The sequence below is a fragment of the Rhamphochromis longiceps genome, linkage group LG22, assembly GCF_057381845.1.
Source record: "Rhamphochromis longiceps isolate RC_006_pf linkage group LG22, R_longiceps_female_GT1.1, whole genome shotgun sequence".
NCBI lineage: Eukaryota > Metazoa > Chordata > Actinopteri > Cichliformes > Cichlidae > Rhamphochromis > Rhamphochromis longiceps.
This window is the reverse complement of record NC_140577.1, coordinates 4,105,296-4,129,206: the sequence shown is the minus strand read 5'-3', so window position 1 is coordinate 4,129,206 and position 23,911 is coordinate 4,105,296. Positions and strand designations below refer to the sequence as shown.

General features: G+C 39.3%; 1 protein-coding gene across 1 annotated transcript; it reads left to right on the top strand.

Moving 5' to 3' along the window:
• Window positions 1–4,178: 4,178 nt before the first annotated feature.
• cacng8a (calcium channel, voltage-dependent, gamma subunit 8a) lies at window positions 4,179–22,690 on the top strand. Its single transcript, XM_085396524.1, has 5 exons — window positions 4,179–4,522; window positions 9,226–9,477; window positions 12,451–12,534; window positions 15,735–15,875; window positions 16,395–22,690. The coding sequence occupies exons 1-5, from the start codon at window positions 4,492–4,494 to the stop codon at window positions 17,252–17,254; spliced, it is 1,368 nt and encodes a 455-aa protein (XP_085252650.1). The 5' UTR covers window positions 4,179–4,491; the 3' UTR covers window positions 17,255–22,690.
• Window positions 22,691–23,911: the final 1,221 nt, after the last annotated feature.

Genomic DNA, 23,911 nt, shown 5'->3' with positions numbered 1-23,911 from the left:
TACTCTAACACTCCTATAAACCAATGCCAGACTTTATGTTTATAAAATAGGAAAATGGGAGTTTGTGTGATTGCATATGGAATTAAGGGCAGGCAGAAAATCATGTCTACAAAGGTAAAATAGTGGCAAAAGCCAGTATATCTGTTATTTGCTTGTAATAATGTGGTGGTGTGTTGTGTGAAATGCAAACAAAAACAAATAAAAACAGACAGGGAGCGAGATTGGAAGAACGAATACTAATTTCTGCAAAGTGCGTCTATTAAATAAGCATTAGGCTGTAAAGACATACGTGTGTGTACAGTATAATAATTATGTAATATATACACAGTAATTGTATGCTGATTTTTCCCCGGACTTGAACTTGATGGTTTGAGATGGTTGCTCCCCTCTGTTGCTGTCATAATCATGACCATTGCTCCAGTGAGCTGCTACAGTTTGTCCACGTTCTTCTTCTGTTCTGTATTCATAGCAGGATTCCCACCATTGCTTGTGTTCCTGATGCAGAGTGTGGCTGATGTGTCCTTGAACTTTCCTCCTCTGTGTTTGTGCTGCCGCCGGCGAGCCCTTTCAACATGTGTTTATCCATGTTGTGCTGCTACTGGAGGAGGCGCCCTCCTAATGCACGCTGTCAGTCTGAAAAAGCAGGTTTATATTCAGGGTTCTGAGTACAAAATAACAATGTCTGATGTTCCTATTTGTGTTTTGATTGCTGTTACTGATTGCAGGCCTCCCAGGGGTCCTGCAGGGCTTTCAAAGGGGGTTAAAAAAAGAAGCAATCAAGATGAATGCTGAGTGCAGTGCACTTCTTCTAATGACCACTAGATGGGCTGTTCATAAACTCACATTGTATTACAGTTTTGATAATACTCTGTCATTTGAAAAGAAGGACAGATTCTGTGGTCTATATACCAAATGTATTTTTGCAGATGAATTTGATATTGACTAAAAAAGGTCGCCTGCAATTTCTATCATGCTGCAATAATTCTGCAATTTACCATTAAATCAGCATGTTTACCTGATGCAGACCTAGATGCAGCTTTCTTATCTTATATGCATAAAAAAAAACAGGAATAATAATCACTAGTATTTTTTTATTTCACAGACATCCCTAATACTCCACTGTAGGATTTAAATAGATTTTAAAAAGCAAGGGAAAATCAAGGGCTTCATGTACATTAGCTACGTTTCTGGTTATAGATGTTTACATTTCTTGCAATAAAAAAGCTAAACTCATACAAATATTTTACAATAACCTTATAATTTACAGTTTTTGCAATTATTCAAACCGTTCATCTGATTATGTCCCAAAGATCAATATTCATGCTTTTAATGTTTGCAACAGTGACAAGAACTTATCTTCACAAAATGTTACTTCTGGCTAGATGCTTGAAAGATAAGGTGTACAGAGAGGTGCTATTTGGGAGCCTCGCATATCAGCTTGTGCTCATCTGTGAGCATGAAAGCCCGATTCATGGTTCAGGTGTTCTCTTTAGGAATCCAAGAATGAGAGCATAGCATGTAGGTGCTTTTTCTTGTTCTAGGCAGAAGAGATGTTTAAACGCTGCATGATCAACATTCACACCTTGGCGTTTTCACGAGGACTTTGACTGCAAGTTTAAAGGGTTTCGTGAGCCAAAAATTGTGAGAAGCGATACTAAATTTTTCCTTGTCATTCCCTGGTGGGGGCAGAGGTGTTGAAGAGCTTTAGAGTGTTCTGTATAGTTTTGTCTGGATGGGCTCTTTGCTTACTTGCTGCCACAAAAAAGCTTTGATTTCTGCCGATAATCTTGACTCACTACTTTATGTTAACTTAGAAGAGCCCCTGTAAGCAGCAAAGCCCATGCAGTTTCTTTTGGTAGAGGAAAGAGATTCTTGATACTGAAGAAGCTTCTCGGATGAGAGGTGAAACGTCTTCAAGCAACTCAAAGAAGTCCAGACGCTTTTCTTTCCAAGCTCCTTAGATTTTCGCACCTTAGTCACTGCAGTCAGACCAGTGGATGCAGCTTTGTACTGGTAACGTGTGTTCCCATAACAATGCCAGACAAAGTCATCTGTTTAAAAGACAGACATAGTCTTTTAATTAGCATGTTCACCAACACGATCTTGGTGTTTTCAAACCAGATGTGACGAGCAAGAGATGGATCTGTCTATGCTGGTTAATGACTTGTATGTCACATGTTCTTAACCAATGAGCATGCCCTGGATAATCTTCTGACTTAAAGTGACCAAAATGGACTTAATGTTTTATTCACTGTGACCCAAAATGAGTGACTGAGATCGTGAACTCGTTAGGAAAGTGTTTACAGATGTCAAGTGCCTCCTCCACCCCAGTGGCCATTAAAAGAAATATAGTTCAAGACATTTCACCAGTGGAGAGACCCAGGAGCTACGTCTTTCTCTTATACTGTCTTTTGGGCAGGGTTACAGGGGGGCTGGAGCCTATCCCAGCTACCATGCGGGGTACACCCTGGACAGGTTGCCAGTCTGACGCAGGGCTAACACAGATAGACAGACAACCATTCACACTCACACCTATGAACATGTGAACCTAACCTCACTAACCGCATGCCTTTGGACTGTGAGTGGACTGGAGCACCTGGAGAAAACCCACACAAACATGCAAACTCCACACAGTAAGGCCCCAGACACGTGGTGGAGTCGACCTCAGAACCTTCGTGCTGTGCAGTGCTAACTGTCACACCATCGTCCTGCCCGTGTTCTTTAAGTCAAATTTAAAAAATATCAGGAACAGAGCACAGGTTTTGATACTAGACTTACTAGCCATTCATAAGCTCATATTATATATCACCTTTCTAGTATATGTAGATATGCGTGAGGAATGCCAGTGCTGTGTTAGAAGTTGTTTTCAGATAAATGTTAACAACTGTTGTATCTGAACAGAGGACCAGTGTTGTCATTTTCTTGGGAGTGTTCAAATGGGGATTTTTTTTTTGGTCAGATGTGCCTCAAGATGTGCTGCTGACTTGAAACAACTCAGCATCCCCTGCTGTGCTGCTGCAGATGTCTCTCATGTGGATTTTAGGTGCCCTGCAGTTTTTGGCAACAGCTTGCATTAAAAAAGCAAAAAAAAAAGAAGCAAAACCTGACCCAGTGTCAGTGCCGATGGGGATTTTCACTTCAGGAAGACTCTGCTTGTTGAAATCTAAGGATGTCAGTTCAAGCAGGAAAGCAGCTGCTCTGCCGAAGCGCCCTCGGGCAAGGCATCACATCTTTCCTCGCTCAGGATCTTTCGGCTTTGAAAGATCCGCTGTATTGTGCATTTCAAAACATGACACAGTGTTAAGCGCGCGTGATTAAGCCGTCGCACCAACGGGAAGAAAGTTGGATGGATGAAACATGCCGAGACACTGTGACCACTGCGCTAATGACTCACACGTCTGTCATCTCTCTTGTGAATGTTCATTCCTCTTGTACTGTATGCAGTCATGTATGACCACCGCGTACCTACACGTGTGCGTTGCTTTCGATGGTGTGTGACATCCCAGCTCCTCTGCACACCAGTGGAATTCAGGGACTTCTTTTTCTTTTTTTTTATCTCAGCAAAATCCTCTCAGCTGTTACATCCAGTCCTCTACTCCACCAACACACACATAAAACACACGCATACACACACGCACACTCGCCAGCTCCACCGTAGACTTTGGAATTCACTGTTGCCATGGCAATGGAATAGAGCACGCTCTCTCGCATTGCCTGTTCTTTTCTATTGCTTTATCTCCCCCCTCTCTCTCGCTCTTCCTCTCTCTCTCTATGTGGAGGCAAACCCGCTTCTCTTGTTTGACATGGGGCTTGTTTTTTGCCGCCGGCATCAGGTTTTGAATGTTTGTTTGTTTATTTGTTTGTTTGTTTTTCAATGACACATGATGCTCATATAGAAAATATGTTTGTGCGGAAGATGTTTCTGTACAGGAGCATCCCCTGCTCTCAAGACTCATGTCACGTTCGTTAATCAAATCCCCCATCTTCCCCACCCCACCTCTCATCTTCTCATCTTCTTCTCTCCTTTCTCTCCCGCATCTTCTCCTGTCCTTTTACTTCCATCCTTCTCTTTCAGTCTTTTCTCTCACTCTCTCTCTCTCTCTCTCTCTCTCTCTCATCTGCTCTTTACCCCCCCTCCCCTCCCCTCCACCTCTTTCTTGCTTCTCTCAGTAGCTAAGATGACTGCCATGACAATTCAATGAGAAGAGAGGACACAAAGTGAAGTATCCCCTACTTGCTGAAAAGGAGCGACAGAGCGCTCAAGGTAAAAGGAGAAGAGGGGGGAAACGCACGAGAAGAAAAGGCAGAAAATTTAAAAAGAAACTATTAGGAAGAAAAGAACTGGCCGAAGAAGAGCCAGGAAAGAGGCAGGGGCGAGAAAGCGGATAAACGGTGGATGGAGGCGGCTCGGACCGGGGCTACGGAGAGCTCTTCACTGACGAAGAAGAAGAACAGCAGCAGCAGCAGCAGCAGCAGCAGGGGGGAGAGGAGATGGAGGCGAAAGGGAGAAACATGCCCTCAGGTAACACACACACACACACACACACACACACACACACACACACACACACACACACACACACACACACACACACACACAAGAACAGGCAAATGTGCGTGTGTTCATACACACACAAACAACCAGATGCACATGTGGATTCTGATGTGCATGAACATGACACCCATGTACATGCACATTCAAGGAATAAGACACACAAACCAGCCTGGATCAGTACAGTCATGCAGGAAACCACCCTCACACACACACACACACAAGTACAGATGTGTGCAGATGTCTGGATTCAAAAGGCGAGTAGCTTCGATTAATCTGTGCTGGCATTTGTGTAACCAAGCTAAATGTTTGTTCATATTAGGATCAGGGATGACTGAGGGGATTGCTGACATATGAGAAGCTGAGAAAATCCATGCTGCTAAACACAAATTTCATGAATGAACTAAACAGCATTTGAAATATTGAAATGATCCATCTGACATTTGACAGTAATTTTAATTTAACAAAGTAACCTTGCTTTGGTCTAATGCCAGAGCCAGTCAGGGTCAAGCAAAGCAAGAATACACAGGCTTGTGTCACTGGATGCAACACAGTTTTTTTATATGTTGAAATATAATTTTTTTTAAGTGACAATGTTACCTGAACTGCCTTTAGCTCTGCAATCTAAATAATGTCTTTTTTATTATTTTTATTTTTTACTACTAAAGTATTTGTAGGGAAAACTGCACAGGCATAAAGCTAGAGTTTGACAAACATGTTTGATCATCCAGGTGGAAACAGTTCATTCACCAAGCCAAACTGGTTATAATGTGAAAAAGACGTATTTATAGATCTTTACTTAATCGGAAGCTTTCAGATGTCCAGGAAAAAAATGTGTAAATGACAAGTGTGAATATAGAGGAAACCTCTTCCTGCCAGGTTGCTATGTCAGTGTGCTGCGCTCGCAATCTTTCATTCATTTTAGCATCAATCGTCTTATTTAACACAAACAAAAAGTTTAATTTTGAAAGCCAAGACATTTTCATATAAACCACAGAGGGTATCTTCTTATATATTAAAGGATTGAATGCAAGTTATAGAGGCCCAAGATTGTTTTTTGATATTGATACGAAGTTTCAAAACTCAGTAAGTTTTTTTAGGATTTTTTTTTTAATTTAATTGATACCAATGCCTAAACTGATAATTGGTAATTGTCTTTTTTGTTTTGTTTTTTTGAATAATGATTTTAAAATGTAAATTCATTGTAAATATAAACTGTATTAAAAAGCTACTTAACTATTAGTAAATATTACCAATATTGGTTACTAATTGTTAATATTTTTTAATTACATTGTTATCACATTGTGTAATATGTCTTAATAACTTTTTAATGTATTTTATCCGACTCAGTAATAGACTGTAAAAATGTCATTTTGAAGACACTTGTATACAAAACATTTCATACAACATCATGAAGTAATCAATGCCAAGCTGAGAGAACGAGGACATGGACCACAGTCTCCAGGTACCTCCCACCTCACTCTCAAAAACAATTATCATATATCCATAAAATTTCAACTTTATTGTAACCATTTAAATTATGTTTACACATGAATCAGACTTTATTCGTTAGGCATTTATAAATTAGGTGTAACTTTTCAGTAACCATCTAGAAAGTTCTGATGTAGCAAGACAGCCAAAGTTGATGACCAAGTGCACAAAACAACCAAACAATGACAAAGTCAAGAACAACTTTTTCAAATGTTTGTTATCTTAAATACCCTTCGTGTATTTAACGTTGTGCATCACTTTCAGGGTCAAAGTATCAATAGTTTATTGAACAGCTTGATGCACAAACTACCAAAAACGATTGCACTCATTTACACCAGGTCATCATCCAGCAAACGCCTCGTCTATGAGGGGGAAACCCCCACTCAGGACAGCCACGCTTGCCCAGGGGTGTGACCTTGCCAGTCACCCAGTGAAATTTGCCCCTTTAGTGATGCTGGCAAATGATCCATCTCCAGCCGTGTGGATTGTGACTAAGCAGATTTCTTGTAAATCTAGTGGAGTTTTTCTCAGAAGTTTAATGATGTACAAAGGCGCTACAAGCAAGTATATAATTGTAGTAATTCAAAGAGCAGACATAGTTTAACATCTTCAGGTAATTCAATTCAAGTCAATATTGTTTTTATACAGTACCAAATCACAACAGTTGCCTCAGGGCGCTTTATATCATAAGGTAAAGACTCTACAGTAATATAATATCTGGATGTAGAAGGTAAAATATTTTAGAAAATATAAAAAAGTAATGACAATTTTGAACATTAGCCTTGTTTTTACATACTGCTTCACAATTTCTTACAAACTAATTACTAAATAATATTTTATTGCTTAAGAGTAAAGTTTTATTAATTGTTTGTAATTTCTTGTTTGTTTATTTGTTCCAAAGAAACATTGAAATCCTCCCTTTAACCGATTCACTTAACTCTTTACTCTCTATTACACTATCTTTGAAAATGTAAATAAAATGTTTTCAGTTTATGACTATCATTCAGCAAAGGCAATATGGGCAGATAGCAATATTGGGCCTTTTTATAAATACACGTGTACTGAATAATTATTCTGATTTGTACTGATTTCTTTAAGTAAAATTAAACAGGAAACACTGCGATGCTGGATATTAGCATCACGTTTATAATGTTTATAATGTATTTTTGAACAATTCCTTTCAACTAATCATTAAAAACATGTGACACAATTTAAAAATCAGTGTTAGGCTTTAAACTTATAATGCAAATACAAAATAAAACAATGTCTAATGAGTACGGCATCCAGTGAATAAAAATTTGACAATTTAGTGCAAATTAAAAATTTATTGGTTTTTGTTGGATTGTTATTGCCGCCCCAGTGCCGTGATGTCTTTATGACGCTTACCTTGTGCATATTCAAGCAGGCGGGTCACTTTCGGGGTTAAAATATCAACGATCTCTGTTATTTTTGGGACGTTTGTTGCCATGGAAACCCCCCCCCCCCGCAGGACAGCTGAATTAGTCAACTAGTTTAAAAGCCCTCAGCGGATTTCGTATTCTCTGTGTGATCGATTGTTTACATTAACCTCTTGTTTGAGATGAATAGAAGCCAAACCTGAAGCGTTGCAGAATCCCAGCACTTTCTCCATTTCAGCTGAAATGGTTAAAATCTGACAGGGGAGCCCCACAGAGGCAGGAACCCTGCTTCCATCCACTTTCATTTATGTTTCCTGAAGCACGACAGATCTCAATTTTCCTCTTGTCATCCCTCTCACTGTCCACCTCTGAGCTCAGATTTGTATCTCTTCTCTCCTCTCCACTTGTCTACTTCCCATCTCCTCAGCCACTCTTGTTGTCGCTTATTATAAAAAAAAGTGCACAAAGACTTCTATCTTGCTCTTCGTCTGCATTTGCCCTTTTGTTCTGCACATATTTTCCTCAGATGATCTTCTCATTAACCTAAAAAGACAATTCCTTTCCTCAGGCCTCCTCCAAACCTTGCTCATATTAATACCTTTTATTGTGATTTTCTCTGGAAGTGGTTTGTAGAAAAAGGTCAGAATTTAAATATGACTAGCTCCTGAGATCCCCCGCAGATGTATGAAATGAAGCACTGTCAAACATTATTTTAATTTCTTACCCCATGTATTTGGGTCAATTTTACCTTTCTGTGTTCAGTTTTGGAACAATATTTGTACTTTTGTATTTCCGTTGATTCAGTGAGGTTGGTATTTTGTTCTTAGCTGGTTGCCTGCTGCCAACATTTTTTAACTGCTTCAGGCTGCATGTGTGTGGTTTTTTGATTAAAAATTGCTCCAGTGTGCTCACACAGAATCCAACAGAAAGAGTAAACCCCGTCAGCAGCTCTCACAGGTCCCGTACAGTGGCCCATGAGGGACAGTATTTCTATTAATACATAAATATATTTGACAGTTCAGTGTATGAATTATGAATTACCTGTTTTAGCTTCTCGTTTTAATTTTAATAGGCATTGAGGGTATATTTGAACCACTGAATTGTGATGGAATTAAATGGCTTATACAAGACTGCAGCCATTTGAACATTTAAACACTTAACAGTGGGATTGAACTTTGTATTTTTGGTGTAATTTTGTAATGTTTTTTATGATGACTTTCTAACATACCCTTAGCTGTTTCTTAGTTGTTTCTCTCTCAAATAAGAATAAAGGCAAATTTCCAAAAACAAGACCTTACATCATAAAAGTTATGGATATTAAAAGTCATCAGTTTCAATGTCTATATCAGCTACCGTAAGATCAGGAAGTCATTAAAACAGAGAATTGTATAAAAGGTAGAGACTGTATATAAACAATGACTGTAGCCACCATGACATCACCCACGGGTTTGGATTGTATTTTTAACTCGAGTATTTTAACTGTTGCCATGTTGGTTCTAGAGCCAGGAGTTACCATATTTGGACAAGAGCATATATGCTATCAGGTAACACTAGTATTGGACAAATGCATGGCGTTAGAGTAGTAGTATTACTAAATTTATAGTTGCAATCCTTTATTTTAGTACTGTTGGGTAACTTATCCTACAAGCAAGGCATTTATATTAACAGGAAAATATTCATGGCTCTGTCTGCATCCCAATAATGTCATCGTTTAAACTTGATTAGTATTATGTGTCAGCCCTGCCTTCTCCAGACGGCTGATTTTATTTTTTGTGTTCTTGTCAGACATCAGTTTCCTTCCCCGCCCAGCCATGGTGTGGTGTGAGCGAGGGATCCAGGTGCTGTTGACCACCATGGGAGCTTTTGCAGCTTTTGCACTGATGACAGTGGCTATTGGAACTGACTACTGGCTGTACGCCCGGGCCTTCATCTGCAACAGCACAGCCAACTCATCACAGGAGGACTCCAACAATAAGGACAAGAAGGATCCTGGGGCGCTCACCCACTCTGGCCTCTGGAGGATTTGCTGCCTGGAAGGTACAGTTGGTTGTGTGTCTGTTTGCATATTTGAGACTGTGCGATGCTTTCAGTGCGCTGTGGGATGAATTTTGGTGTGTTTCTCATGTGTTTGTCACCAGAGGGTCTTGGTGAGGTCAGTGTGCTCATGAGACATAAATAGGTGTCTTGTTCAGTAACCCAGCCACATCCACCCACAGTGTCTATGTTGCTCTACTTTTCTCTATTTTATTCATCAGTACATTAGCATTTTGTAATTTGTATAAAGCCGTAGTAGCATATGACTGGTAAGGTGCAAGGTGCAAGAATTAGAAGTTGCTGCCTGCTTGGCTTGATTATAATGACATTTATACTATAAATAATATAGCCACATTTTATTGCATTACATCTGTTGAACAAATTACATCTATAGACCCTAACTGCAGTTTGGTTTCTGCTCGAGTGAATAAAGCTCCACAGTTTGGACCACAGACAAAACAATTTGGTCCGGGGTGTGCAGGCCGTGTAGGACATGCTATTAACCTGCTTCAGCCACACATGTTGTACACCTCCACCCCACCTCTTCTTTTATGCTCTGTCTGACTCGATCAATATATCTGTTTTTACTGGTGCTGTTCTACTCTCTTCTGAACGGCGCTCTCACTGCTGCTCTAACTGTCTTCATGTAGGCTCATGGAAGTGCAGCAAAGTCCCAGAACAAAACTGCCAAATATAATCGCCTTCTGATGGAAATAGCAATCTTCTGTTGACTAAAGTATTAAATTTGTAATTAATAAAAAAAACCGATTAGATTAACGATTACATTTTTTGTTTTGATTTAGGCAGAAAAAGCACCCTCGTCACAGTTCAGGGAAGACTGTTGTTTTGATAATAAACTCTTCATTTTAAGTCAAAGCTGGCTATTCCCATATTAAAGCAGAGCATGACGCCAGTGCCTGAACATAATTATAACAACATTTTAAATGTAGTAATCTAGATTGTGTGTTAAGATGCAGTTGCAAGGCTATAAAGTTCCCGCTCATTTACATTGTGTGAATATAGTGGATGTAGAAGCTATTACTGTATGCTATAGGATGCTCATGAATGTAACCAGAGACCACAGAGCATCCTGTTGTCACCTGTTCACAGTGCAGAACACCGATAACACCAATGTCAGATTATCTGAGATATTAAGAGATGAGCAGCTGTTGCTGTGCCTACAATGGATAATATTTTATTTAAATATGATAGCAATGAAAATAAAAAGTATTTGTGTTTTTCACATTTCAGATTCTACACATCCTAAACCTTCAATATAAAAGTCATTATATTATCAAGTCAGTAAATGCCTTCTTTCATTTTCAGGTTTAAGTGTAATGTTCAAAAAGCAACAGACAAGAATTAAAAGGCCAAACCGTCTCAGAGCATCTTTGTAGCAGGAACTCACATCTGACGTGGAAGTTTAGGAGCTGTTTTAGCTATTTTGTCTTGTCAGATGCGTCAGAGGAACTGCTTTTGTTGCTGCCTTGCATATTTTTTTCTTCTTTCTTTGAAGATAGCAAGCAGATTTCTACCAGTGTATTGACAGCTGGGTTCATTTGTGTATTTTCTTCTCTTTTTAACCGAGTTCCTGATACTTTGCATGTTAATAATTTAATATGGTCTGCCCTGAAAAGGTATAAATTTGCTTAAGGCTTTTTATAACTTCTTTCTGTTTTTGTGTGTGTGAAATGAGCTTTTTACTGCTTTTACCCTCCGGGATACACAGGTATCTCTTTTTCTCTCCTGATGTTAATTTTGTCCATGCAATGCACAAATACCTGTCAAGGTAAACAACCGTTGTGTGTCAAGAAGAAACACAAGCTTATAAAACAGTTTGTACACCAGGAGGGCTGCTGGGCTGCTGTCTTTAGTAATAATATGGAGGAATATTTTTAGCATCTTAGCCTGGCACACAATTAACACCAAGGCCCCAGAACAATGCGCCGTATAGGCAGGAGGAAAACGATACATAGTGCTTGTGTTTCAGAGAAAATTACAGCTTACAACTGTTGATTTTCTTTTTTTCTTGGTTGAACCCAGACAATAAATCATATAAATGCAAATAGCTGCCCCACCCCCCATCATTATTATTTTCTGGCCTATAAAGGGTGATTGTTAAAATTATCCAACCATCCAATGCCAGTCCAAAAACAGCAACTATGCTGCACAAACCTTTTGCTGTTATTTCGGCTTAAAGTACACAAAACCCCCACACAATAATACAATACTATTCCACTTTATTTTCATAGTACCAATTAACAGCAACAGTCACCACAAGGGGATTTATATATTAAAGTAAAGATCCTATAATATTAGAAAGAAACCCCAACAGCCACATGAACACATGAACAAGCACTTGGTGACAGTGGGAAGGAAAATCTACCTTTAAACAGCAAGAAACCTCCAGCAGAATCAAGCTTGGAGAGGGGGTCCACAATTCCCTATGAAAGGTTTGGGGTGAGGGGGAAAGAGAATAAGAAGAAAACATAGCAATGTATAGGTAGCATATGTGACATGACTCAAGTTATGGTTTTGCTTTTTTGTTGTTGTTGTTGTTGCAAACATTTAGGGCATATGTCTTTTGCTGTGTCATTGGGCCATTTGTCTTAATATCTCTCACCTTACTGGCCTTTGTGATCTTCTTGATTTTCATTTCTCTCTCACTCTATTCATGCATATATATACATGTATCTATATATTTATATCTATATATTTATATCTTTATCTATCTATCTTTATATATAGATATATAGATATATATCTATATATTAACCTTTTTCTTCCTGGTTTGTCCCCATTTTTTAAAATTTCTTTTTTCTTCTTCTTTTTTGTTCCCATGTCTGTCTTCCTCTTTTCTGGCTTTTACCTTTGTTATTTACTGTTTTGGTGCATTCTGTCTTTATGTCTTCGTGGGATTTCTTCTTTGACCTTCATCATCTTCTCCCCCTCTTCTTCTTCTCTGTCTTTTTTCAGGTTTGAAGAGGGGTGTGTGTTCCCAGATCAATCATTTCCCAGACGACGCAGACTATGACCAAGATGCTGCAGAGTATCTGCTGCGTGAGTGACACACACACACACACACATACACACACTGTCTTAGAAATACACAATGCACACAAACATGAAGAGAGACATTAGATAACCATACACTAGCAAACAGAACTGCACACACTACAGTCTCCATCACATGCGGATAGAAAGGACAGAAGGGGATGGTGGGCGGATATCAATGCACGGATGTCAGATTCAAGCGAAGCGTTCCTGAAGGTGTGTGTAAGTGTCTGTACAGAGTGTGCATGTGTGTATAAATGCCCAGGTGCATGGGGTTGGGAGTCTGGGGGTGTGCAGAAAGCTGCTGTTTTTTTCACAGAGGAATTGAAAGAACAGCCTTCACTAATGGATTATTTTCAGCTCAGGATTCTGGTTTCACATCCTGCCTCCATTGTGATAGCAGATTCTGCTTCGCACAGCCTGAACCTTTTTGGTTTACAACGCATATGTTCCAGCTTTATACGTTATGTAAAGACATCTATTTCTGTGACAGGTGCAGTGATACTATCTGAAATTCTCCTGTCTGCTTTTCTGCACTTCACAGTCTTTTTTATTCGTTTTTTAATAATTGAAACTATTTTAAATTTAGAGTGAATGACAGTCCTGAGAGATATTAGATGGGTTTGTTTTCTTTAGTTTCATCTAAGTTTCAATAACAACCCTATTTAATGAGAAAGGCCTGAGATGCTGGCCTGCCACAGGCTGGCGACCTGTCCAGGGTGTACACCGCCTCTCGCCCTGTGGTAGCTGGCATAGAGATTGATGGATAGCCATTTGAGTGCAGTGAAGTCATTGTCATGTTCAAGATGATTTGAGCTTTGTGACCTTGTGCATTATTGTGCTGGAAGCAGCAGTCAGAAGATGGGTACAGTGTGGTCCTAAAGAAGTGGACATGGTCAGCAATCATCCTCCGATAGATGGTGGTGTTGAAATTAGGCTTAGTTGGTACAAAGTGTCCATTTCCTGTTTGTAGCTGACAGCAGTGGCACCCAGTGTGGCCTTCTGCTGCTGTTTCAAGGTTGTGTGTCAGATATGCTCTGCTGCATACCTGGGTTTTAGCGAGTGGTTATTTGAATTACTCAGCTCACCTTTTCACCCAGAGATCTGCTGCTCACACCTCATCTTTGAGATTGTCGTGTGGGAAAATCCCAAATGACCAGCAGTTTCTCAAAAGTTCAAACCAGCCCATCTGGAGCCAATAATCATGAAATATTCTTGTGGTATGTGTGTCACTGATTAGATATTTGTATTAACAAGCAGCTGATACATAACGTGGCCAGTGAGTTTAATTTATTTTACCCAGAAACACAGCTCAACCAGTGAAATTGTGTCTGTGGCCAAAAAAGAGGTTATATCATGCTTATGTAGCAGATGGTGAGCTGATGGCGTTTTTTCCTTAAAAAATAGCAGTCTACACAGATTCTCTTAGAAATATTGGACTTATTATTGCAACGAAACCATCAACCATCAAATGTGGCTATACTGGCGCCTAAGAAATGATCTTGTTTTAAAAACATGTGTCTGGAGTTGAAGGTTTAAGGGATTTAACTGTGTAACGTTGAGGTATGGCGACTTCAGTTTTGCAGTTGTTTCACATCTGTCACTCCCTGATTCTGTTTCTTTTTACTGGCTTTTTACTTTCACTCGCTGATTTGGAACAATTACTTATTAGGTTTAGGAAAAGAGTGTGATTGGAATTAAAAGGGTTAAGCACCAACTCTTTAATGAGCTGGAAAAACCCAAAGGCATATATCTGTTTGGTTGTTTTTAGACAATATTTGATTGGTTGTGTGTTTAGTTTTGAAATGGTTGTAATCAGAGAGCCACACATTAACTCCATGCACACAGACAACCACCAGTGTTTTCAAAGTAAAACACAATTTATATTCTTACTTGTGTTTCTCTTTTCATATCATCCTAGTGTATCTGTTGTTTCCCTGTCTCCACCTGTCTTTGTCTTTCTTTATCCCCTTTTATTTAGTTTTGCCTGTTTTTGTTTCCTTTTGTTGAGTCCACTCACCACCATTACTGCAGGTACATTTTTGTCTTGTTTCATTGTGTGTTGCATGATGATTTTATTTATTTATTTATTTATTTTTTGAATGTCATGAGGAACAACAATCATCCCTTTGCCCTTTTAATGTCAGGCATTTCAGCATGTTCAGAAAGTATTCACTGTTAGTTTTTAGAATCGTTAGCAATTCAGTTTACATTTAGTTAGTTGGTATCATTAACACTAATTTTCATGCAAAATGAAATATCAATAGTTTACATTCATTTCTAACAAATAGAACTATATGCATGAGCCGTTATGCAATTGCAGGTTTGCAAAAATCGCACCAACAATTTATCATAATCCATGTTTTTTTCCCAAAGAGGTGAACGTTGCTCACATGTGCGTTTGACTTGTTAAAAAAATGAGACGTGAAATTTAACGTGCATGTCTGACAGAAGCTTCTGTGAATGAATGGTTATCACAGCATTTTTCTTTTACCTTCAGCTCAGAGGCAAAGCTTTAGAAGTCACCTTGAAAATGTGAAAGCTCTGCTTTTCCACATATTCCTGCCTGAGATGGAGCTTTTCATCTTCTATAACGTCTCTCTGTTATCACTTCTGTTTATAGCTATGAAGCATCTGCAGAAGGATATGCTGAAAAGGATTTTTATATAATTCGGCCTTTTCCAGCAAAATTGCCGATTGTGCACTCTTGCTGAGGAGCTGTGGCTACTGTATTTGTAACAAAGAATTATTCATTAAGTTTCAATTTACAGTGTAAAAATCATCATGTTCCCCATAACTTTTATTATCTCACATTTTGAAAAGAAAAAAATAGCTTTCTTCTCTAGTTTTAAGACGACATGCCATCTAACTATTTTTATTTAGTCTTGGAAAAACTCGGGGACTCGAAAGACATTATGTGCCATATAAAATATAATGTAGGAAACATATAAAAAGACATCTGCTGTTCCACAGCCAATTTGTAGTGTCAGCTGTGCCAAGCCTTGGTAACACTTTTATTCCTCAGAAGTGTCACAAGGCTGTTAACTTTGCACCTTCAAGTGGTGTTGAACCTCAAGAAGAAAACGCATTAATGAACCACTATTAGAAAAGTACAGACTCAGTCGTATATCAGATTCAAGTGCACAGACTGTAAACAGCAGCACTGCAGCCAAAACAATGATGCTCTCATCTGCTGTCTCGTGCAGGTGTGGTGAGAGCTTCCAGCATCTTCCCCATCCTCAGTGCCATATTGCTTCTTCTGGGTGGAGTGTGTGTCGCTTCCAGCGGATTCTATAAAAGCAAAAGGAACATTATTCTCGGTGGTGGGATTCTCTTTGTAGCTGCAGGTAAGACTGCAGCTTTACTGTGGTTTGGGAAAAGAAATCTATATTTCCAGTCAGAGTTTGAAAAGAAGATTTTGTTTGAAGGTATGTTTGCTACATTTTTTATTAACACTAAAATGGGCAGTTTGTATTTTACCCCGGCTGACTTTGTAATCCCTAACAGATACAGTGTCCTTAAAATCTCTGTATTCTGTTACTAAAAAGAATTTCTGAACACTTAGATGCTTCTTTTTTTATTATATTCATGTAGCATGAGCCATGAAACACGACCTAGCATATACATTATACAGCTTAAGATAATCTGCAGTGCCCATGCCAGGATGAACCTATATCTATCAGTCGTAGAGTTAGATTAATCTCCTTATGTATGATGTGCAGATTGACTGTCATACTGTGCATGCCTCTTCTCAGTGTAATTGAGAGGAAGCACTTCCAGAAAGCCTGTCTGCAAAACAATTTAATGAACCAGCAGGTTAATTTGACTCAGAGGAGCACTTGTATCTCTCTTGTATCTTTCTTTAGGCCTCAGCAACATCATTGGAGTGATCGTGTACATCTCAGCAGCACTGAGCGACATCTCCCCCAAGAAGGATGAGGATAAGAAGTGGCATTATTCCTACGGCTGGTCATTCTACTTTGGCGGTCTGTCCTTCATCCTGGCCGAGATGGTCGGCGTGCTCGCTGTCAATATCTACATCGAGAAGAACAAGGAGCTCCGTTGCCGCTCTCGCACTGACCTCTTCAAGAGCACAACGCACGCCATGCTTCGTCTGCCCAGCTACCGTTTCAGACGGCGCTCGCGCTCCAGCTCACGCTCCACTGACCCGCCGCGTTCGCAGGAGACCTCGCCCGTTGGAGCTTCCAAGACCTTCAGCTTGCCACCATCTGCACCGCCATTCTCTGTGGCCACTCTGCCCAACCCCCACCACACCAGCAGCAGTGGGAGCGGAGGAGGTGGAGACATCTCCATGTACACCCTCTCAAGGGACTCCAAGCTAGGCAGCCTCGGAGGAGGTGCCCCACCTCTCTATGGCACGGTGGACCGTGCCACGCTCTACCAGCTCCACAACTACTTCCCAAAAGATTCCAGTGGCAGTGGCAGTGGCAGCGGTGGAGGAGGAGGAGGAGGAGGAGCAGTGATAAGCAGCAGTACGCTCCCTTCCCACTCCAAGTCCAACTTGGCAGCAGCGGCAGCTGTAGCCCAGAACGCAGCACCGCTGAATACCTCCACATCAGCTGCTCCGACCACCCAGCCAGCCCCGATATCTACAGCCACCATGGAGCGGGACAGGGGCAACGTGGGAACCCTGGACCGACTGACAGCCAAAAGGGACCGGGATAGCAACTCAGATACACTAAACAGGAAAACGACACCAGTTTAAACTCAGAGAGAGAGGAGAGGAGAAATAGAGATGGAATTTAGAGAGGAAGAGTAGGGCTGTAAATGTGTGGGTGGCACGTCAACAATAAGGTTTCTGTCCTTGAGCCTGAGGTATCGAGCTGCCATAAATATTATAAACAGTCATCAAACATCTGATGCTAAGAGCAAATTCATGACAGCCGCCTTAAAAATTGTCATGACTTTGAAACCTGTTTTGTTAATTGCACAGCAGGGGTACAGTGGCGGATTCGGGAAATGTTTCTTTTCTCTGTTTTTTATTCCTGAATTACTCACTAAATCATAGAGATACAAAACTCCCAGATGTGTAATAAAACAGCCTCCCAATGCAGCAGTTAGGTGCCTTGCCGAGGAGGCAGGGGAACGCTTTCATTATTTATTTCCCTTATCTCAGTTTTGTCAGTTTCTACAAGGACATCTTTTTAAATCCTGAAAGAAACAGTAAAGGAAGCTTTGATGATTATAAACCCCACTTACAAATCACTAATTTGTACACATCTTAGATCGGATTGGCCTTAAATCTACATTTTCTTTTCACAAAGCAAGACACAGAGTCCTTGCTTTTTGGTATTCTAAACTTTGCAACACTTTTTAACATAATAATTAAATTATAAAGTGGCCAGATGGTACAAGTCACAATTCTTTCTTCCATTTCTGTTTTAAAAGGACGAGAGCGTCACAGACGGGTACATTCTGCCAAGTAACAAGCTGCTCAGTGACAAGTTGACTGCCAATTGAAGGTCAACAGTAGCTCCTTAACCTCTGGACCCGAGAGAGAGCGACCTCAGCCATATCTAACGTAGATCAGAGGAGGCTGCCGCACTGTGAGCCTGATTATTTTTCACTGTGTGTCAAAGGTATTTACAGTGACAGATGGGCATTCACCACAGTTCTAAGGAAAGGAACAGCCATGGACTTAAAGCTTTAGTCTTAACGCCTCCATTACTCCACTACCAGCTGTCGCAGTAAGATACGGCAACATGATCGTTTGAGCAAGTAACTTATTTTGGCATCAAATCTTTCTAGTATTTGTTTAAACGGAAAGATTTGCGTTTCCCAAAGTGTTGCCCACAATTCTTAAACCATTGGAAAACTTTATAAAATGTAAATAAAAAACAGGAAGGAAACGAGGCAAATCTCATAAATAGATATTTTACTCACACATATTAAATGTTTAAACTGAGAAAAATCTGTCATTTTGAAATTGATGGAAGCAGTATGTCTCGAAAAAGCTGGGTCATTCCCATGTTTGTGTGCATCATCCTCTCTTACAATATTAGACGTAGGAATGCTGTTCTACATCTAATGTTGGATCCTAGTGACTCAAGTCCTGGGTCTCCTTTGTTGTGATGTCATGATGCGTCAGTTTTTTGTTTTGTTTTCCAGTTGGGAAATTCAAGTTGGGAGTTCAAGACATGAACTCCTCTGTGGTTTAGCATCTGGTTGGAAGCTTATGTTGCTCTAAAATCTGCATTAGTGCCAGTCTTTTTGCACTCCCTTTTTAACTGAACACTAACAGCAAGCCAGATGGTTACTTTCCCCTTTAGTCTGGAGGATGCCATGTCCTTGTTTTCCAAAAAGAAATTTTACATTTCAATTTATTTGACCACTCAGTTTTCCACTTGGTCCCTTTTAAATGAGCATTGGCCAAGAGAAGTTGACATGATCTAAGCTTGCTTGACAGAGATTTAACCTGTGTTTGTGGACGGCACACTGATCTGTGTTTGCGCACAATGATTCCTAGATGTGTTCCTGAGCACATCCAAGGATTTTCATGACAAATTCATGCTTGCTTTTAAAGCAGTGCTCTGCGAGGGCCCAGAGAGCACAGTCGCCCCGTATTGATTTTTTGCCTTGTTGTGCACAGATTTCCCAAGAGTATCTGAAAGTTTTGATGATATTATGTAGCGCAGACGATGAGTCATCAAAGTCTTTGCAGTTTTGTGCTGAGGAACATTATTCGGATATTGTAACCCTACATGTCTAAGCTTTTTATTTTTACTCAGGTTACTGACCTGATGTGAATTAACCTAATTAGCCCCTCCACCTGTTTCTTTTTAATAATCCTCACTTTTCCAGGTATTTGTTGCTCCCATCCCAGTTTTTTGAGACATGTTGTTGCCACTAAATTCCAAATCTATTTTCCAGGAAATAGTAAAATGTCACTTTTTAACAGTTGATATATTTTCTGTGTTCTATTATGAATAAGATATAGTTTTATGAGATTTGAGTATTACTATATTCTATTTTTACTTACACAATGCATATTTGGCACATCTTTTTTCAAACATAAAAAAAATGTGTCCAATTTACTATTTTGAAAATTAATTTGCACAGACAGCGCTTCCCTTCTCATGCTTCCCCAACAGCAGACTCAGTATATCTTTCAGCTGCCTCTCCAGAGAACCTCTCATTGTTACATTGTTACAATCTTAGATTGACATTAGTCTGCTCTGGAGACCAACAGAGAAAATGCTGGAGAGACACCATAATACAATAGACTTTAATTTATTTGCCATAATTGCCAGTTAATAAGGGAAGAGCCAAAAATAACTTTATTTTTAAAAATAAGACAACAATAAGGAAGTGATAACCATGGTTAAAGTTGGAACATAATCACCATCACTCACTCACTTACATCTTCCTGCTCATGATTCATGGTCATTTTGTCATCTGGCAGTGGAAACATTGTTGGATGCCATTTGAAATTTGAAAGCGCTCGTAGAGCTGGACGTTTATGCACTTTATGTGTGTTTTTAAATGAGTAAAACTGATTCCAGGGTTTGTATGACTGCTTATGATAACGATTTGATACCGAAGGCTCCAAGGCAGTATCTGTTGAATGTCCCGCAAAGGGCTGCAAAAACCAAGGACATGGTGGGGTTCAATTCAGTTTACACTCAGGGGATGGAGATTTAGTTAGAATCAGAAGTTACAAATTACTCTAATATAAGAGATCAGCCATTTTACTCAATATTTAAAAGTGAGCAAAGCAAAAAACGTTCTAACCATTCAGTCAGATTTGAAGTAAAAGCCTATTTTTGAGGGGGTTTATGAAATGTTGCCTGAGATTTCTAAGAGGAAAATTCTACAGCGAGACATGTACCACATAACATGTGCTCTAAATCTGATTACTGGACTGATATGTAAAAGTCAGACTGCACTTCTGAATCAGCTGCGTTTGAAAATGAATTCAACCCAACCCCGGTGACAGAAAGTCGGAGGAAGAGGGAAAGAGAAACGAGCGCGCACACCAGCTTCCGTTCCTCTTCCCTCGGTCTCTTTATTAGCTATAACTATATACTATTTCTGAAACTAGAATAATAAATGTATTATTGAGTATATTATCAACCCATTCACTAAAACAAAAGCACATAATGTCTGTAAATGGTAATCTTTGGGTTGTCTTTTCATTCTGAGTGATTATCATCTCTAGGTTACATGAGATTGTAACTCCTTGAATATTATTATCATGTTGCTGGTGTTTCTATGATCGTAATGGTTATTGCAGGGTATACATTTTTTTGTAATATTTTTATATTCGTTTCGATGACTTTTTATTTTTCTTTCTCTTGCTTATGTACACTAACAGTCAGTGGTGTCACGTGGAAAGCATGTGAACAAAAGTGAGAGGGTGTGTAAATTCATTTATATATCATCTTATTCATTTTATCAGCTTTGATTTGTTCGGGGAAAGTTGACTGAGCATGCATGCTCTGTTTCAGCAACACCCTGCTTCACCCTCACAACGCTGGAACTGGAAGCTGGCCGATAAAAGCCTCCCTGTTGGGTCAGTTTAGGAGTGGCTCCCCTGGGACAATTGGGTGTTATGTGCCTTGCTCAGGGGCACGTCAGTATTTGAAAGAAAGTAATTTTTCTTTTCTAACCATTCTACATATAACTAGACAACTTTCTGGACCACAGTTTGTTTGTTATTTTTGCTGTTGTTGTTGTTTTTTACCCAGTTGTCACTTTGAATGTGTATAATCTTTTTAGTGTAAATGTTTTTTTCTATTCTGTTTACATGTAATTAATTCTTCCGTTGTCTTTTAGAGAAATATTTTTGAAACGTTTGTCTTATTTGCGAATAAGGTTGGGCAACTGGATCAATAGGCCCATATAACCCGTCAGCTGTTTATTATTTATGTCATTTAGTTTTTCTAATTTAGTGGTCTGCCTCTATGAAAATTCAGTTTGGCAAGACGTCGAGGTGTAAATCACAGTTACAATTAGCAGCGTTAGGATGTTCGCGTTTATTTTCTTGAGAGTGAGTTGTCATGGAGACCTGACATTATATGGTAGTGATGGCGCTGCAGAATGTCGAGTTCCTGTGAAAGTCTTTATTGTCCGACAACTTTCCAAGCTAACAAGTGATTCCAGAGCTATGCTATGTAAGCTAGCTGCATGTTGCACATCAGTACATTATAGTTTTCTGCACCTGATCACTTAAAAACCCTTTCAGAACCTGAAAGGTATCCTGCTTCATTTGGGTCTAACAGCTTGCAAATTTAGTCCAGTTTAAAATAATTCTCATAGCTATTTTGTTTGGGGTTTTTTGGCAGTGAACAAGAGTGTGTGCAGCTAGGGGGAGAAGTGGCTGCTGCATACACGCCCATCCTGTATAATATAAAGGCAACTGCTGATTGTTGGACTGACGATGGCCAGCTGGCAGATTTTACCACGTCGCCCGGCCCTGTTTCCTAATGTTAGATTTTTCTTTGGTGTTTTCTCTTTCTCTAAACTATTTTACTCTCCTTCCATTTTATTCTTCTATAACCCTGATCCTCATTTCTCTCCGTCATCATTTTGTCTTCATTTCGTTGTAGGAAATGAATTGATGTTTTACTTTCTAAACATTACCAACGTAGCCTAATAATCAGTGTTTTTAATGTTCTGACTAGTGTATAACTGTAAGCGATAGACTTTATATTAATCTATTTATTTTGGTGGTGGTATGTATAGATATTCTTAATGTTATATTGTTTCAGAGTTCCTACACCTGTAACTTTGGGCTATAAAAGGCTTTATGCCTGCCTGTGACATATGCTCAGTAGCCTAAGTGCTGGCAAAGTAAATGTGGTCTGTGTTGGTGCTGTCTATGGTTTTTACACAATAATCTTTGAGTACAACAAACTACATCTTTGTTACAGAACTAAATCGACTCTAGAGCACGTCCTAATCTTGTAGTTTTGCTTTCTGCAAAATGTTTATGAAAACATGCTCAAAAGCAGAGATCTCGTTCTTTCGTTTTCAATTCATGTCCTGATGTGAAAGCCATTTTAAAGCCAGCGTGAGTCACCAGGTTCTTTTCCCAACACCTAGGCTGCTGACACAAGTCAAACATGAAGCTCTTCAGATGGAAAACTAGTAAATTTCCACTCAGCAGACTGATACACGGAAGGAACAATATGGAAAAGGGGAAGCAATACAATACAATATACTGATCCTCATTGGTAAAGACAAAAAATATAAGGTATATATAAATATATACATATATAAATATATAGATATATTCAATAAAGTTCTCTATGAAAAATGGTAGCGTCTTGTGCATTCTTGAGTGCAAATAAAATTCAAGGTATTATTGTTGAACTTGGTTAAACTGATTATCTGTTCCCGTACATGTGCATCATTGTCCTTTTTTTCACCACAGCCAATATGACTGTGGAACTATAGTACAGTATTTAATTTATTATTTCACGTTATTTATTATTGTTTAATTTGGCTTTCAAACACCCAGACAAAAAGCTTAATATTAAAGTTAAAAAATCAGAGTAAAAATCAAAGCAAAAAAATTGTAAAACCATGGGAGTCAAAAGCTTGGGGAAACATTTTTGCTTCTTTTATGCTTGGAAATGTATTAGACTTAATTAATATCTTGTTTACTAACTAAACTTGTTGAAGAATTGTAACATTTTGTCCCATTTGTTTATCACAGACTGGAAAAATAGGCTCATTTATAGCATCTACCTTTTCAGTCTGTAATGCAAATGTGGTAATTCTTTGTGCTAAATGATATAATGCTACTGCATGACACAGAAGGTGTCCACACCAAATCCAACGTGATGAAAAGCAAAGTTTAAGCAGCGATTTGCAAGTAATTCCAAGCACTGTGGGATAATACCTGAAGCACAGCTAAGGGATTAATGGGAAAGGTGATCAGCTAGGATTGCCTTCAGGAAAGGTGAAATAATGTCGGTAGATGAGAAGGCCCTTGTCATATTTTTCTAAGATCTCACTTTTGTGTCTTTCTTGCCTCCAAAGTTACAAAAAACAAAGTCGTGTAAATTATTCAAGAAAGTCTGCGTGTTAGCATTCTCATAGCGACAACAGACAAGTGCTGGAGGTGGTGTCAGCCGAGACGGTTAAATCTAGGACATCGCTGGTAGTCCGCTGAGTATACACTATATTTACAATAAAATGAAAACCTTTTTTTTCCCCATTTCAGCTTGGAACAGTACACACCCAGGGTACGTCTTCTGTCATACTGGTGTTTCTGGTGTGATTTGAGTGTGAAATGAAGCAATGCTACATGATGCAGAGGTGTAGCAGTCATTATTCACCTTTGGATCTTCACTGGATGATGCAAAAATAAGCTTTTATTCTAAGGATGGATGGATGGACAGATCGATCGAGTACT